Below are 15,500 nucleotides of genomic sequence, written 5' to 3'. Positions count from 1 at the left end.
CTTAGGAATGGTGAGGCTTGGGGTCCATCAGCAACAGCTCTTGGTAATTTCATTGATTTCAATTAAGTACAAAATTGGCAGCAAGTTAGCAATCCAGTGTGAAGTTAGGAGCCTTGATTCTTTGTTATATCTGAACTTACAAACATAGTATTGCTCCTTGTTCCTGGGTTAACTTCATGTTTCAGCATGGAAGAATTTTGCTTTGATATTTCAAACAAATTGGTCTTGACCCACAGAACGTACGTATGAAACTCAGTTACCTATAGATTGGTGCCCTTTGTCCTCCGTAATACCCCAATGGGGCAGAAGTCTGGCAAACTCCTCTAGAAGCTAGATTTACATGTGTGCTGATCAGCCAGCCAGTTGCTAACAGTATTCATAGCAGCTGAGTTTTGCCTGTTTTTCTTTCAGTTGCAACACTAATTTTGGTCTCCTTCCCCATTCAGCTGCCAATTCTTACTACAGCTATGAGAATATAGTCATCTTCGAGACTTAAGCACCTGGAAATTGGCCATGGGGTTAAAAAAAAAAAGTGAATAGTGCAGAAAGAATCACAGACAGATGATCAGACAGTATAATCAAAACCATGTTATTTTCTTAGGAAACCTGCTAAAATTGAGTAATTTGAATATAAACCAGAAAACATCATGAATTGGACCTCAGCAGTTTTCTGGCTCCTGTGCACTATGTCAGAAACTTAAATTGCCATTCAGAAGTCCTGCTTCCATAGGGAAATTTTTAGATGGCTAACAGCCAGCATCACAGCTCTGGGGCATCTTTTCTAGAGGTGGGTCCACACTGAGGGTCTGTCAGAGCTGAGCACTGGGGCTTCTCCGCTCTTGAGTCCTCCAGCTGACCTCCAGGGCTCCGTGAATCATCACAGACCCAGTGTCAGAAGTGGGAATGCTGTAAAAAGCAATTTATTTCCTCTTCTTGTACACCAAGTACTGCAATATATACAGACTCCTAAGTAAATGATCTAGGATGCATAGCTATAAATTACAGCCACACACAAACAGATTTTTAAAAACAACAACAAACCACCACATATTGTTCTCATGTACTCTTTAGTTACTTTATAGGACTCCCTCTGTTTGTGACTGTTTCTGTTATGTTATTGTTGGAAGAATAAACCTTCTTAAAGTAGATTATCATAAGGATGGAATGTGTCCAGTGACCACTTAAGTAGGAGAAAATCTCTTTGCTGCCAGAACCAGTTTATTGCAGCTGTGATCAAGAAGCATCTTGTGTGCATTTATTTATTTCTTCTTCAGTACTGTATTTAATATTGAGACTCTCTGCTAATCTCTTTAATGTTACCCAATATTTTTCCAAACCGAAAGTAGATAAATAGAGAAGAAAAGGTCAGAGGGAGCCCCCTGTTTTTTCAGCACAGATAGGACAGCCTTATATGTTGTCAGATGTCCAACGTAACTTGCTTACCTCAGTATGGACCTATTATTGGCAACCAGATGTATTTCCTGATGCAAGCATTAACTTACATTGCTTGTCTTACTTGTATAATGCGTGGCCTTTGATAGGCATTGCTCTGTAGTTTTACTGTGGAAAGAAGGATGGCTTTTTCCTCTGGCGGTATTGTGGATTTCAGCAAACTTGCCTGAGTACTTTGTGCCCTTTTTTTTTTTTTTTCCTCTTTTCCTCATCCTCCGTACAGCATTACTCAGAAGGGAAAAATAGGAGAAAGTTAATCTGATTGTTAGCAGACACAGACAATTAAGCAACTGTTAGCAGACAGACTAGAGTCATTATTGTGTGGAGGCCCAGAGGTGCTTCCTTCTTCCCTGGGTTGTGCACCTGATGGATGACAAAATGCTGGTGCCGCCTCTGCCTCCACCGTACAGCTCGGGCCCGAGACCATCCCTGTAGCTCCCTATTGAAGGGTTGGGGGACTAGAGGACAAGCCAGACAGAAAGGTTCATCACTATATCAGTGGGTTTTTTAGGAGAAAAGAAACCTTCTGACCTGTTTCGGACAAGTGTCTGGAGAACCAGAAGCACTCTCCTGTCAGGGCTGGAGGGAGAGCTTTAGTATCTCTGAGTTTCTAGGTGTGGTCCTGAGAAGTACAGGCAAAGACGCTGCCTGGGAAGAACAGGCAGGAGGAGTTAACCAGTGGTCATAGAAGATGATTAAAGGTTAAGGGGGATTCATTTTGCTAGAAATCTTACACAATATGGAGTTTGAATGTGTGAGTAAAGGGCACTAATGGGACAGAAGCTTGAAACAGCCCCAGCTGGAGAGACAAGTCACGCTGGAGCTGTATCAGCCCCTACCTGTGATGTACAGCTCTGCTTGTGTTCTCGGGCTAGCTTGGAGGTGTCTCAAATAATTCATGAATACTGTGTCCCGACAGGGTCATCAGCGTTGTATGCACATGCGAATTCCCATGTAGGCTTCAGGAAGAGGCACAGACCTCTGGAGAGGAGGGGGTTCTGGTGGCCATTTCCCTCCGCAAAACCTGCATGGGGAGGCCAAGGGAGTCATGTCCCTGGGTATGCAAAAGCAGGGGACCGGGGAGCTTGGGGGGAGTGGGAGGCACGCAGGGCAGGGGGTAAAGGCATCAGTCTCCAGGAAGTCAGGTAGGTTAGATAGAGACAGAGATGTCTGAAGAAGACTCCAAGCAGGAGGATCTACAGTGAAGTTTGAGACAGCCTTATCTCAAGGCAGGCAGATCTGCCTGCAGGCTGGGTCTCTCTTTTATGCTATGCCAAGTTCCTACAGTGAAGTTCAAGCAGCGCTTTGCTTTGCAAGGGCCGGTTGGTCCCCAGCCTCGTGGGAGCTGCTGAGCAAGCACAGAGGCTATGGGAGAACGCTGAACGCTCTCTTCTGCCCGAAAGGGTTAATGTATACCAAATACAGAGGGTTCTTCTCCAGCTCATCTACTGTCCATTTATCATATGGAAACAGTAAGTGATACCAGGCTTTTTTTTTTAAATGCAACCCATGGTTATAAACTGCTATTTCAGTTCTATATGATTTTAGTTCTATTTCATCATTACAGATACTTCAAGAGAAACCCATACTTGCAGAAGTAAACTACAACAACAAAATCTCATGTGACTATAAGGAGTGCTTTAATACTGAAGTGCATCACAAGCCAGAGCTGTACAGATACTTGTCAGGCTGAGAAAAACGCAACAGCACTGGTTAGACAGAAAAGCTAAGCTATCAGAGATCAAAACTGTACCTCATTAGTCTCCCTTTAATAGTGATGTGACTTGTGGTTTTACACGCACATATGCAAATGTTGCATGTTTGATTCATACAGGAGGGTGGGTTTATTTTGTATAATTAGAACTAATCTAATTATTTTGTAGGGCATATGCAATGGGCATATTTCATGTGATTTGCAAAGATAAGGCTCCAAGAAGCATGACTTGATGCTGACTAGAAAGCATTTGTTTTGCTAAGAGTGTACTGCCATAATGAAACAGAAATTCAGGTGGAACAGGATATAACTGTTGCAGGTACTTTAAAACCACCACATAATTTTTCTGATGACTACTATGCAATTAGATCTGCCTGCTGGAAGGGGTAAGACGTAAAACTTGTTTGTTATGTCTCTCATGTGACATGGTAAGAACAAACCCCATGTCTGTGGAGGAAAGACAAAGCAATCCGGGTACTTGAACAAAAATGTTAATCAGCCATTTAAATCTTGTTGCTCTTCTTCCCTCCATTTTAAGATCTGTTTTTGTGCTTTTGCAGGAGGGTAAGTAAGTCCCATGAAGGAGCCCGTTGCATGATACAGCGTTGGAAGAATGTGCCTAGCTTTATACTGCAGACCAAACTGAAAACTTGCAACAGCACTGCAGATTCAATAAGAACATTGCCTAAGATTGAGTGGCTGAGAACTACTCTTTGGTTTTTTACTTGGTTATTCTTAATGGGAAAACCAGGCCATTGCAAGTGAGAGTTTCAAGACCAAGAGGCACATTCACTCCCAGTTTTAGGGAGCTGATCTGCCTCTTTAAACTCAATGGAGAGAGGTTCCCTCCCTATGGCTGGCCCCCCAGGAGTGGTGGCAGGCACACGCTGCTGCCTGCGCCAGCGTTGCACTCTTGTCACTCCCTTCAGGAGTATTTTGCTTCAAAGGCAAGGGATCAGATCTACTTATGTTGACTGCCGCATCTCTGGGAACATGTAATGTTAGTCCTGACAGGTAGGGATTTGTTTCTAGTGTCTTGGTTTTGGCTTGGCCAGATCTTAACAGAGGAAGAAAAGGACTTTCCCGGCTGGGAAACTTCCTAAGACATTGCTGAGGAAGTACTGCAATATTCTGGTTACTAGTCAAGATGCCTTAAAAAAATCCCATTTCCTCCCTTCTAAGAGGGTACCCTTTCAACAAGACAGTCATTCCATGCCACAGCCTCTGCTTTCACCAAGCAGTAATTTTTCAGCTCTTCAGTTTCCTCCTACATCCTCATTTCCAGCCGGCAATCGCTTTGGTTGCTCTCTGAACCTCCTCCTACTTGTCACACACCTCTATGGCAACTGCCTGCCCAGAACCAAACGCAGCATTACCAAGTTGTGCGGGGAAGGAGATTTTACTACGTTTTACTGATCTAAACCACTGTGGCTTCGTATCTCTTACTGTCCCTTTCAACTCTATGGTTTTCTCTGTCTCTCTGAATACTAGTAGTGTAATTTTTTCCTTTAGCTGCTGGCTTACATTAGGTCAAATACAATTAGATATTTATTTAAATTGTCTAACTGTCTATGGCTTTTTTTCTTCCATTACTGCCCAGATAGATAAATATCAAATTACGGTTTCTCTCTGTCCTCTACATTAGGATATGGGAGATGGACTACAAGCAAAAAGCTTTCACTCACTTGTCAATGTTTGTGACTAATCGCTAACCCTAATCACTGTTACATAAACATCTGACACCTCTTAAATGCCTATATCAAATGCCTTACTAAAAGCCAGATGATCTGCCTTTAGAATCTCCTCAAATTATTTGTAACCATCAACGATCAACAAAATAAGTACCTTTGCTTGCTAAGATACATTATTTCCCCAGTTTGCTAGCACATCCCTAGTGCTCTATCACTTATCTAAATAATTATCAGAACTATAGCAAGTCCATTAGCTGATTCCTTTACCGACCAGTACAGCAAATTATCTGGACTCCCACTGTGCTGCAGTAAGCTCACATTTCACAAATATTTTCTTACTTGCCTTTTATCAGTAACTGTATTACATCCTCATTGATTTTTCAACTGTCCCTCATTTCAAGTATTTTTAAATAGATTTCCACCATTTCAGAGTTATCAATCTCACTTTGGTGCTCCTGTATTAATAGGTCTTTTGTATTTCTTTCCCCCCAGACATGTTTGTGAAAGCGCTTCTTTCCTTATCCTTCTGGCTGTTAATTTATTGTTGTTGATGCCCTTTATTCTCTGAGGCTTAAATCTAGCCAGTTGATTATTTGCAGTCCATCTTCCTTCAATGTAAGGCTACCTCGCCGCTTTCTGCTGCGTATAGTGAACTACAGAGCACATGGCTACTATGACGCTTAACTTTTAAGACAAAATTGTAATGCTTTCTGAGACTCACTTCCCCCCCGCTTCTCTGCTACTAGCTCACATTTTGAGATCTCCCACTGCTGCTAGTATCACTTGGAGGAAAATGGGCAGAGAAAATTCCATCTGTTAGATGCTGGGTTGCTTCCTCTGCTGGGGCAGCGGAGGGTTTTCCTCCTGTGTTCAGCCAGTCTTGAGTGCTGCTGTCTGAGGATTAATCCATGATCTCTTGAAAAACAAAACTTCAAATCATTCTTGAAATTAGTTGTTTGTGCCACACCGCAGGAATTTCAGTGACTCATAAATCCTGTTATTTCAAAGCAAGGGAAGTACTTGAAAAATATCATGTGGAGCTTGAATGTTCTTGCCTATTTCACAGACCAAGTTCTTCTACTAATCAGGGCATGTTACACCTCTTTGCTTGGACGTTCACCTCATGATTCCTGTTCTAAAATGACAGTAAGTGAGATCTGTGAGTTTGCTGCCACCCTATATGTGTTTTTATATGCCAGATCACAATATTATGACTTTCTGGAGAGCAGCCATATACCAAACAAAAAAGCAGTTGCAAAAAGGAAAAGTTAAGAAAATGAAAGGATTGTAGCTAAAAGGAAGATATTATTTAGCCACTTTTGTAATAGCAACCAACTTTGATTCAAGTTTACCAAAAGCAGAACAGGATGAACGGCAAAAAAAAACCCCGAAATATGGTGCAAATGTTGGGAAAGATTGCTTTAATTTACTGACAAATCATTGCTTATTTTCTACAGTTTAGTAAGCCCATAGAATCAATAGGATAGATTCTATCCTATCCTTATCTCTACTTCTGCAGCCAAATTTTTTTTGCTAGCAAAGTCATATCACACTACTCTCTGCCATCTTATTAGATGCTCAGAAGCCCATGTGGGATGAAACATCAAGTCTTCATATCTCTGTAATAGTGATTTTTTTTTTTATTTTTCTTTGAGGGTGAGGAGATGATCTGAAAAAATGCATTTAGTCAAAAAACTCGATCAAACAAATGTTTATTTATTGTCATCTAAATTAGGAATACCTCCCTTAACCTTTCCATTTCTGAATTGCATGGTGACCCAAGACTTAAATTCCCTTCTCCCCTTAGGTCGCTGTAGGTTAGAATGATGTTTGAGAACATCTAGCCAATGTTCTTCTGGGTACGTATAGTAGATTATTCAGATTTTTCATGGCCTTAAATTTTTTTTTTTTTTAAGCAAAAGCATTTCCACTTAAAAAAGCGCTTCTGCACTTTAGAGCCTTGAAAGCTCTTAGTGCAGCTTAGCAGCTTAGCCTGCTGAGATACTCTGAGAAAGACTGAAAGTTTTAGCTCATCACCTAAGTTCAAAAGCAAGCTGCTTTAAGGTCTTCCATAGCACAGCAGCAGCACTGAGGTACAGAAGCTCAAAAATCTTGCAGTGGCCTTGTGTATGAAGATACTTCATCTTAGTAAAGATAGTTTTGGCATTTGTCAGAGGTAGCCTATCCATAACTGTGACTTAGAATGTTCCTCTCTTTTTTTGTTTGTTAGAGTAGTCATTTAAGAGGATGAGCATTAGGAAAAAAGATTAGGAAAAAAGCACAGGTGGCTTCAAAACTATTACTACTTTAAATATAAGACAACTATCCACAATCCTCCTTAAGGTTATCAGCAAGACTTAAGTCTGTACCTTTACTCCAGAATATATTCTTGCTATGCTAGAATGCTGCTTTAATACAAATAATAAAAACTATAGGAACTTTAAAAAAACCTTGTAGCTTTCTGATACAATTGGATTTGTGAACCACTAAGGCTTCACAAATGAAATAGGGGAAAGGGTAGAGCATGTAATAGAGTGAGTTCAGGCAGTTATGGCATTCATCTGACAAGCCACAAACACTTTTTTGTTTGTTTTATTGTTGTTAAATACTAACTTTTTACAAAAGTGAATTTAACAACTTCTGTAAAGACGGGGGTTTTCTGCAACTACAGTGGCATAAACGATCCAGAGCTAAGTGAGCCCTGACAGATGTACATGTCTTAATTTGTACAAGTCTTCCCACTTGGAAAAACACATTTCATAAGAATTAAATGGAACTCCTGGCCAATGTATCAGTATTTTGTTTGTAAGTTGCAGGAAGCCTGCACTAGGTCATTAACAACAATAACAAAAAGCAGATGCCTTATTTCATCTACAAAACAATCACCAGAAAAATCCATATACGCAACCTGGTACTTTTAACATAACATATGCATGTTTCTGGTACATCTACACTGAGCACATGGACTGAGGAACCTGGATTTCTGCTAAGCCTGCAGAGTGCCCACCCACAGCTGATCATCCTAAATGTTAAATTTGTTCATGCTGTTTTAGCAAGCCATCTTCCAGTATGCTATGGAGTTTTGGTAGGAAACACAGCTGTAGTGAAGTTTTAAGTAGGACCATGGGTCCATAGCAAGAACTGAAATGTTATCTTCAAGTGCTAAAGAAACAAGCAATTTCTTTATGTATATCATGGAGTAAACTTTTGCTTTCCTCTTAAATATGAGGGTTGGTAGTTTTAAACCATTAATGAGAGGGCCTGGTCAAGAACAAATGTTCCTTCACCTGACTCTAATACCTCCTCTGGAAGATTTCTGACCCCTGCTTTATAGCATCTTGGCAAAATATATACCTTAATATCATCAGTTCAGAAAAGATATTGCTAATATATGCACCCATCAAGTTTTGAGAATCAGACAACAAAATTCTATTACATTAATGCATGCATTATGACCTCAAGTAGAACAACTAACAAAAGCTGAATTGCATCAACCAGGGGAGGTAAGTGACTCCCAGGTGACAGAAGCATGTAGCTAGCTGCAGACCGCACAGGAGCCCTCTATCTCCAAACACAATTGACAAAGGCTGCACAAACCCTTTAAATAAGAGGCAAAAGACAAGGTGGTCCAACAACAAGCAGCCTTGCACTGCAACCGTTTCTTTCTAGCACTCTACTCACAGTAGGCTGTGAATATCTCACTGAAGCATTCTTTCTTTTGACAAAGCCTTTTTAATATAGTTTTTGCTCAGTATTTCACAGTACAGAAAATAAAAGGGAACTTTAAATTTTATTTTCATTAGTTCATTTCTTGGATGTAAACCAAGAAATGATAAAATACAATGTTCAAATGTTTGTACCCGTGAGTTTATTATTGCAGAAGACTTAGAGATGAAATGAAAATTAACTCAAATAGAAGCATTTTATTTCATTACTCAATCACAAAATTGTGTAGTTGAGGTATCAGAGAAGTTACAAAAACATGTTATTTCAGAATAAACTTAAAAGTCCTAAACATTTAGAAGTTCTAATGGTGGTGGCTTAAGAGGAATCTTTCCCATCGTAAACTTTTTTGCTTCAAATTGTTTCAACTCTTCAGCTGATAATTCGCTCTTTGGTGTAAATAACTTTTCTGATGTAGTATTGTTTGTGACTGCAGAAGATGCGGATGTTATGTTATGTCCAGAGGCACTGGCAGTCTGTCCAAATAAAATACTGCTTGAATGTGAGGGAGAAGCTGCTACTGCTGCATTAAAAGCTCCAAAGGCTGTAAGCGGAGTGGTGCTTGAAGAGTTCACAGCAGAAGAATTGCCAAACCCTGAAAACCCAGAAGTTCCAAAACCGCTAGTTGTTTCAGAAGTTTTAAATGAGAAGGAGGATGCAGATGGAGCCGCCGGGCTGCCAAAACCAACAGAATGGGATATGCTAGGAGAGGACGTCACACCAAATGCAGGAGGATTAGAACCAGCAGAAGAGCTCCCAAAAGCAGGGGTGTTTCCAGATGATGCACTGACGAGACTGGAACTTGTTTTAAAGGAGAAACTGCTAGCACTGTTACTGCTGCTGTTCACAGGAAAGCCTGCAATTATAAAATTTATAAAAAATGTTAGAATGTGCACATCTGTGATACTAAACCAGTGCTGTATTTCAATAATGCAAAAGAAGAACTCAAAATGTTTAACTGTTGGTTCTTAATGCAGGAACTTACTTGACAACCCAAAGCTTGATGTTTGCTGTCCTCCAAATCCAAAGGCAGGCAATGGTTGAGTGACCGTGTTCTTTAATTCAGATAGCTTAAAAAATTCCAAATACATAAATGAAAACTAGAGTCCAAACAGGGAAATGTCTTTCAATAAATACTTGAAGCAAAAATATAGCTGCCCAGTCCAGTTTAATACAACTTAGACTAAGTTAGACACTGATCACTTTCAGCACGATTGCATGCTCTTGCAGCTATGAACAAAATGCTTTAAGGCTATACACTATTCTCTGTAAAACACTCTAGAAACACAAATATATTACAATTTACAGATTTTTGTCTGTCAGTCAATGACCTGAACACCTCTTCCAGCTCTCGTTCTCATCTCTCACCTATTTCAGTTAGCGCTTTATGACCCTATCTATGTCATGGCTTTGACTTAGTCTGTTCTCTTACCTTGGCACATCTAGTCTTCTGTGCTAAAGCCCAAATCCCACTTCTTCACCTTCAGCACTGAACGTACCAAGGGGTATGATCATATTACTAAAGCTTTAATGCACTTCATCCAGACTCCACTTAAATCAACTTACTCTGTCTCCCTAATTATTTAATATTGGCTTTAATTCAAGCATTCTTTTCTGACGCATCTAGATTCTCAAGTGTTTGTCACCTTCCCAGGAACAACTACTCTTTGTATCTTCAAATTTTATCCAAATAGTTTCTCTCCCACCTATCCATCCATTTGTCATTCTGGCATTACCGAAATGCTCTATATATCCTAAGATGGCCTGGAGGACAATCCTGGTCCCGTCTGCTGATTATACCTTGGAAAAGTCAACATCAGCACATGGAAGAAAAGGTGGGGGTAGATATTTGCCTCTTACTATACATGGGATGGGATCCCAACCTTAAGCTATGATTACTTTCATGTTGCTTGCAATGATGGTATTCCAAACCTGGGATCCAGCTGCTGCCTTGCTAACATGGAACCATCCTGATTCACTGCTTTCCTTAGTTAACTACAGGGTTTTGTAATACCTGCCTGCAATTCACTGATTTCATGATACCAGAGAAAGGTGGATGTAAGACCCAAAACTGTGTTCACAGACTTTCACGTTCACCTGACTCAGGCAGAGCTAGAATATTGAGTCACATTTCTATCGCCTATAGAAAACACGTAGATGGACAGTTGGGGCAGTTTTCAAACTGCAATCATTATTCTCTTATGTAATTCCTCCTTACACCCTTTCCACTTTCTCTAATGTTCCCAGGAGAGCATTCTAAGATTACTGTCAAGGTCTTCATGCCACCAGTCAGCAAAACACTTTCGTGCCAGATGTTTTTCAAGGCTGCAGTGCCAGAATATAACACATCATAGTTGAGATTTTCAGAACAGTTCATAGATCTACCATAAAATTGCCAGTGAATCTAGGAACCAAACATTTTCATGTCTCATCTATTTAGGGGCAAACAAGAATGCCCTAAAAGAATCATGTATATTTGGTTGTAAAATATAGTATCCTGTGATCTTTAGAGAAATACCTATCATACAAAGTTAGTAGAAGTGTAGTTAAATAATTTGGTAATAGCTGAAGTTTCTATGGAACATTTGCAACATCTCTTCATTAAAAACAAGGTGGCATATTACAACTATCGTGTCTTAGAAATCTTTGTAGCAGAAATTAATGTTGCCATTTGCAGGACAGTTTGGTGGGATGTGTCTAAACAAACATGAATCTAAGAAAAACATTTGCCCAAGATTAATAAAAAAATGGTATCAGGAACAGAAACATTTTACCTTTCATTAACACTTACCAAAGCTGCTTTTGTTGATGCATTTAAAGCTTTCAGCTGAAGCAGCCGATTTTTCCATTGTTCCACTAACTGTTGGACAGAATTTATCTAAAAAAGGGGGAAAAAAGCGCATGTTTTTATTATTGGTGAATAATCACCAGAGTGATCTGACAGCTAAACTGAAAGAAGATTTCTAGAATTAGAAAAGAAACTTCATTAAGCCAAGAAGACAAGATTTTTGCTTTCCTGAAAACTCAAGGTGAGAAGCTGAAATTTTTGTTATTAACACAGAATTCCTTTCAATTCTCTTACTATTGCTCTTAAATCAACTTTTTTACTTCATGTAACAATAAGATTAAAAAAATGTCCTGGGGCTTTCTAAATCTAAGTTCTATCACTATAGATGAATTAGGTTCTTGGGGAAAAACCCCACAAAACACACACAAAATATCTAAGTTTTAAGTATAAGAGAACAAACTCTTTGTTTTATTTCTGGCTTGTCCACTTATGTGCTTACTCATTAAGCTGAAGTCCTAAGATTTGCCTTAGCTTCTCCCACATTTTCAGAAAAAAAATGGCCACTTTCAAAACATTATAATTCAGAACACTTTAATAGTATCATCCTGAAATATTTAGCTTTGCAGAAATTAACCTCCTTAATTTAAAACAGCCCCTTTAATGTGATCCAACAGATTATTGCATAAAACATACACAGCAATAAACAGTACCTGTGTCTATCTCATAACTGTGATTAAACAAGAAACTGGAAAGTCATTAAATAAATAACTTTTCAGGAATTTCAAACCTGAATTGCCTATATTAAAGTTTATCAACACACCTTATTGGAAGCCTGGCCTAACTGAATTTTCCTTAAAAACTAACCAAGCAAAACATATAATGTCCCAAATGCCTGCAAGAGTGGAATAAGTGATCTTTTTGTAAATAAATTCCTTAATTTTTCAAAAGGGTCTTACATCACAAACATCAGTAATTCTTTGTGTCTAGTCACATGCCGGAAGATCATGTTGCTTGGTATCAGCTCTTATACAACAGACTGGAGAATTCAGATTTTGGCCCAGTTTAAGAACAGAAACACATGCTTTGGAAAAGACATGTTGTACTTAAACATTTTGTGAGAGAACTGTATCATACAGTTATCATCTCCACACTGAGACTTTCATGAACTTGCATTCAGTGCTTCAGTGAGGCCACAAATGTTTTTTTTAATAGCCAGGCATAGTGTATTGTTTAATAATTTCAGTTTATTTTTTTAATTGAAGTTATTTTTTTAAAAAAAAAAAATCTCTCCTGTCTCCAGAAATGCAATTCTGGTAATTCTAAATATGTGAAGCAAGAGTGGTGACAACAGCAATTCCTTCTGTAATACATTTTTTTTTGTGCAATGTAGCTTGATTTAGTTTGTACTTGTGTCTATCTAATAGCCTAATTCCTTTCCTGGCACAACATTGAACTGTGCTAGCTTCCTTGATATTGGTAGGACTATGAAGGAGGAACAATACATATAAATTTTTACATATATATATATATAAAAACATATATACTATTTCTTTTCTAGAAATGTATATACTCCTTTAGAAGTATCTACTATTTTCAGCATTAATTCCCTGCAAGAAAGGTATATAAGAGAACAAGGTCAAATAAAACTTCCCCACTATTCTACACAAAGCGCTATATATGCAGCTATAACAATCAAACTGACTAATAGCATACAAAGTATTAAACTTTTGAGACAGGATTCAAATAACTTCTACAAATAAGACACAAGAGCAGGGACAAGACTAAGATAAGGAGTGTCCAGGTTTAGAAAGACCATACATTTAACTGAGACTAGCTAAAAGTCTATTGCCACCACTTTTTGTAGGAGCTGATGAGTCTAGACATTTAGACCAGTTTTAGAAGCCCAGATCTGACAGTTTTAACCTGTGATCTCAGAGAGAAATAGGAAGTTATGGTAGAGCATACAGACTAGCAGCTATTTTTGCATTCTATTTGGTACACAGTAATTTAAAAATATTTTGCCATTCTGATAATCTCCTAGAGTTGGTAATTAAATGAGTCAAGAGTTGCCACCTGAAAAATAGTAACAAGTCCTATCTCGAAATGTGTTCACATAAAAAGTCAGCATTTTTTAAATACTTACATAGTTCTGAATGTTATTGTTTGCTCTGCAGTTATAATACTCCAGATGCAACTCTTCTGGCGAGAAATCTGGAAAGCCTATAAGGAGAGGAATAATCAAAAACCTCCAAGAAAATATATTAATACTTCCAATTGCCCTCTACAGTTATGAAGAAATGGGCCTTTGTACATTATCTGTAAGTCAGTTACAGTTGGAGACACAAAAAGGATTAATTACAGAACTTCAAAGATGTGAATGTCCAAAATGAATTTGCCATAATCCAATATTCCTTTCTGTTGCACCACAAAGCAAATCATCACCTTGGAAAAGGTTCCATAGAGGTACAACAGCGTGGACAAGTGTAAGAAACATCCTAAATGGCAGCAATACGCGGCAACAGTAAACATTACCTACCTGAGACATTTGGCTTTTCTTTCATTGGTGAATAAGATGAAAATATCCATTGTCCTGAAGATTCCCAAACTTCCATGTCTTTCACTACACATTCGCTAGAAAACAAAACAAAATAAAACCATAGATGAAGGTGAAATCAAAAGCATAAAAATCCAGACATTGCAAAAGCAGAGAAATAGAAGCTACATCAACAAAAATAAATTCAAATGTAAACAAACAATGAAAGGGTAAAAACTAAAGCGGACAAGCAGATCAGTACGCAGTAACAAACAAACAAAGACTTTAAGTATTTCAGATGTTTGTAACAGAATATACATTCATGTTTGAGAAGCTGAATAAATAAACTGTTCAGCATTTTCTTAATGTAATCTTAAAAAAAAAATGGAAAGTGGTTCCAAAACCTTACTTCTTCAGGAAATCACACTACCTGTTACTTCTCATCACCTGCCCTGTAATCACCTTGAACCTGCTGGTCACTCTCAACTGACTCTTAACATACACGCATGTGAAACCAGGTTTCAATAGTTTTGCTATTAGCAGAACAATTTGTTATCTTAAGTGTCAGGAAAACTAAGTCAAATAGTTCATTTTCTCAAAGAGTTTCTTTTTTTAAATGGTTGAAATGCTGTCCAAGGGGCTCTGACTCCTTATTTTCAAGTACTGAAATCTTTGTTTCCTTCCTTATCCTCCTGCCCACAACTTAAATACCATACCATCTTATTAACATCACAGTTGTCTAGCTGCCCAACCCAGGTTCAAAACAAGGATCGCTTTCTTCCCATGCCAGCATAACTCAAGAGAACTAAATGAAGTAATGTTTTCTATAGTTCTTACTACACGTCCCAGCTTCCTCCTCATGATCGTGTCCTCTGCATTCTCTCTAGTAAGTCAGTAAGCTTTTAAACTGCTCATTCTAAATGCTTTCAGTGAGACAGGACTATAACTTACAGAAGTCTCTCCTCTTCATCTTTATAGCCATCAGCAATATTTTGACTGTTCATTAATGCAGAGAATCTGTTCTGCGAAAAGTCTGCACTTCTGCTGCTGCCGACTGACGATCCAAAATCAGAGGAGCCAAAAAATCCTCTTCCGTGATCTCTGCTGCCACCCCATGTATTAGACTTAAAGGTAGATGGCTGGATAACATTAGTGTATCTCTGGTTAGCGGCACCCCATCCTCCTCCTCCTCCTCTGCTAGTACCTTCCAATTAAAAAAAAAAAGCAAACAACAGAAATTTTAAATCATTCAGATATTAATACAACATCAACAAAAACTGTAAGTATAACTATTCTTATGGTGGCAATAAGAAGTTTGAAAAGAAAATGTAGTTTTTTTCTAATGAGTTAACCTACTTATTTAGTGAGCTTAACCTAGTGAGTTACCCAGAGTAGTTCTGGAATCGGAGGTAAATGTGAACTACTCCTCACATCACCATGCCAACAACAACTCGTGGCACTGCAGAAAAGAGACTGTTTCCGTTTTGCTTATGTTGTTTCATAACGTAACCACCCCAGCAGAAAAAAATTAAATTTAACTCACAGTACATTTACATTCAGGGGCTCCTGCCTACATAGCTATAGGAGAGGCTCTGCTGC

At 38.6% G+C, this 15,500-nt stretch overlaps 1 protein-coding gene across 1 annotated transcript; it reads right to left on the bottom strand.

Moving 5' to 3' along the window:
* Positions 1-8,867: 8,867 nt before the first annotated feature.
* On the bottom strand, positions 8,868-15,105 carry NUPL2 (nucleoporin like 2; the record flags this gene model as incomplete). Its single annotated transcript, XM_009573439.1, has 6 exons — positions 8,868-9,436; positions 9,566-9,650; positions 11,372-11,458; positions 13,512-13,588; positions 13,905-13,999; positions 14,853-15,105. Coding segments are annotated over 6 exons (1,166 nt in total), but the record flags the coding sequence as incomplete, so codon positions are not given.
* Positions 15,106-15,500: the final 395 nt, after the last annotated feature.

The sequence above is a fragment of the Fulmarus glacialis genome, unplaced genomic scaffold (assembly GCF_000690835.1).
Source record: "Fulmarus glacialis isolate BGI_N327 unplaced genomic scaffold, ASM69083v1 scaffold19282, whole genome shotgun sequence".
Taxonomy (NCBI): Eukaryota; Metazoa; Chordata; class Aves; order Procellariiformes; family Procellariidae; genus Fulmarus; species Fulmarus glacialis.
The sequence above is the reverse complement of the archived record's forward strand: the minus strand, read 5'-3'. Positions and strand labels throughout refer to the sequence as shown.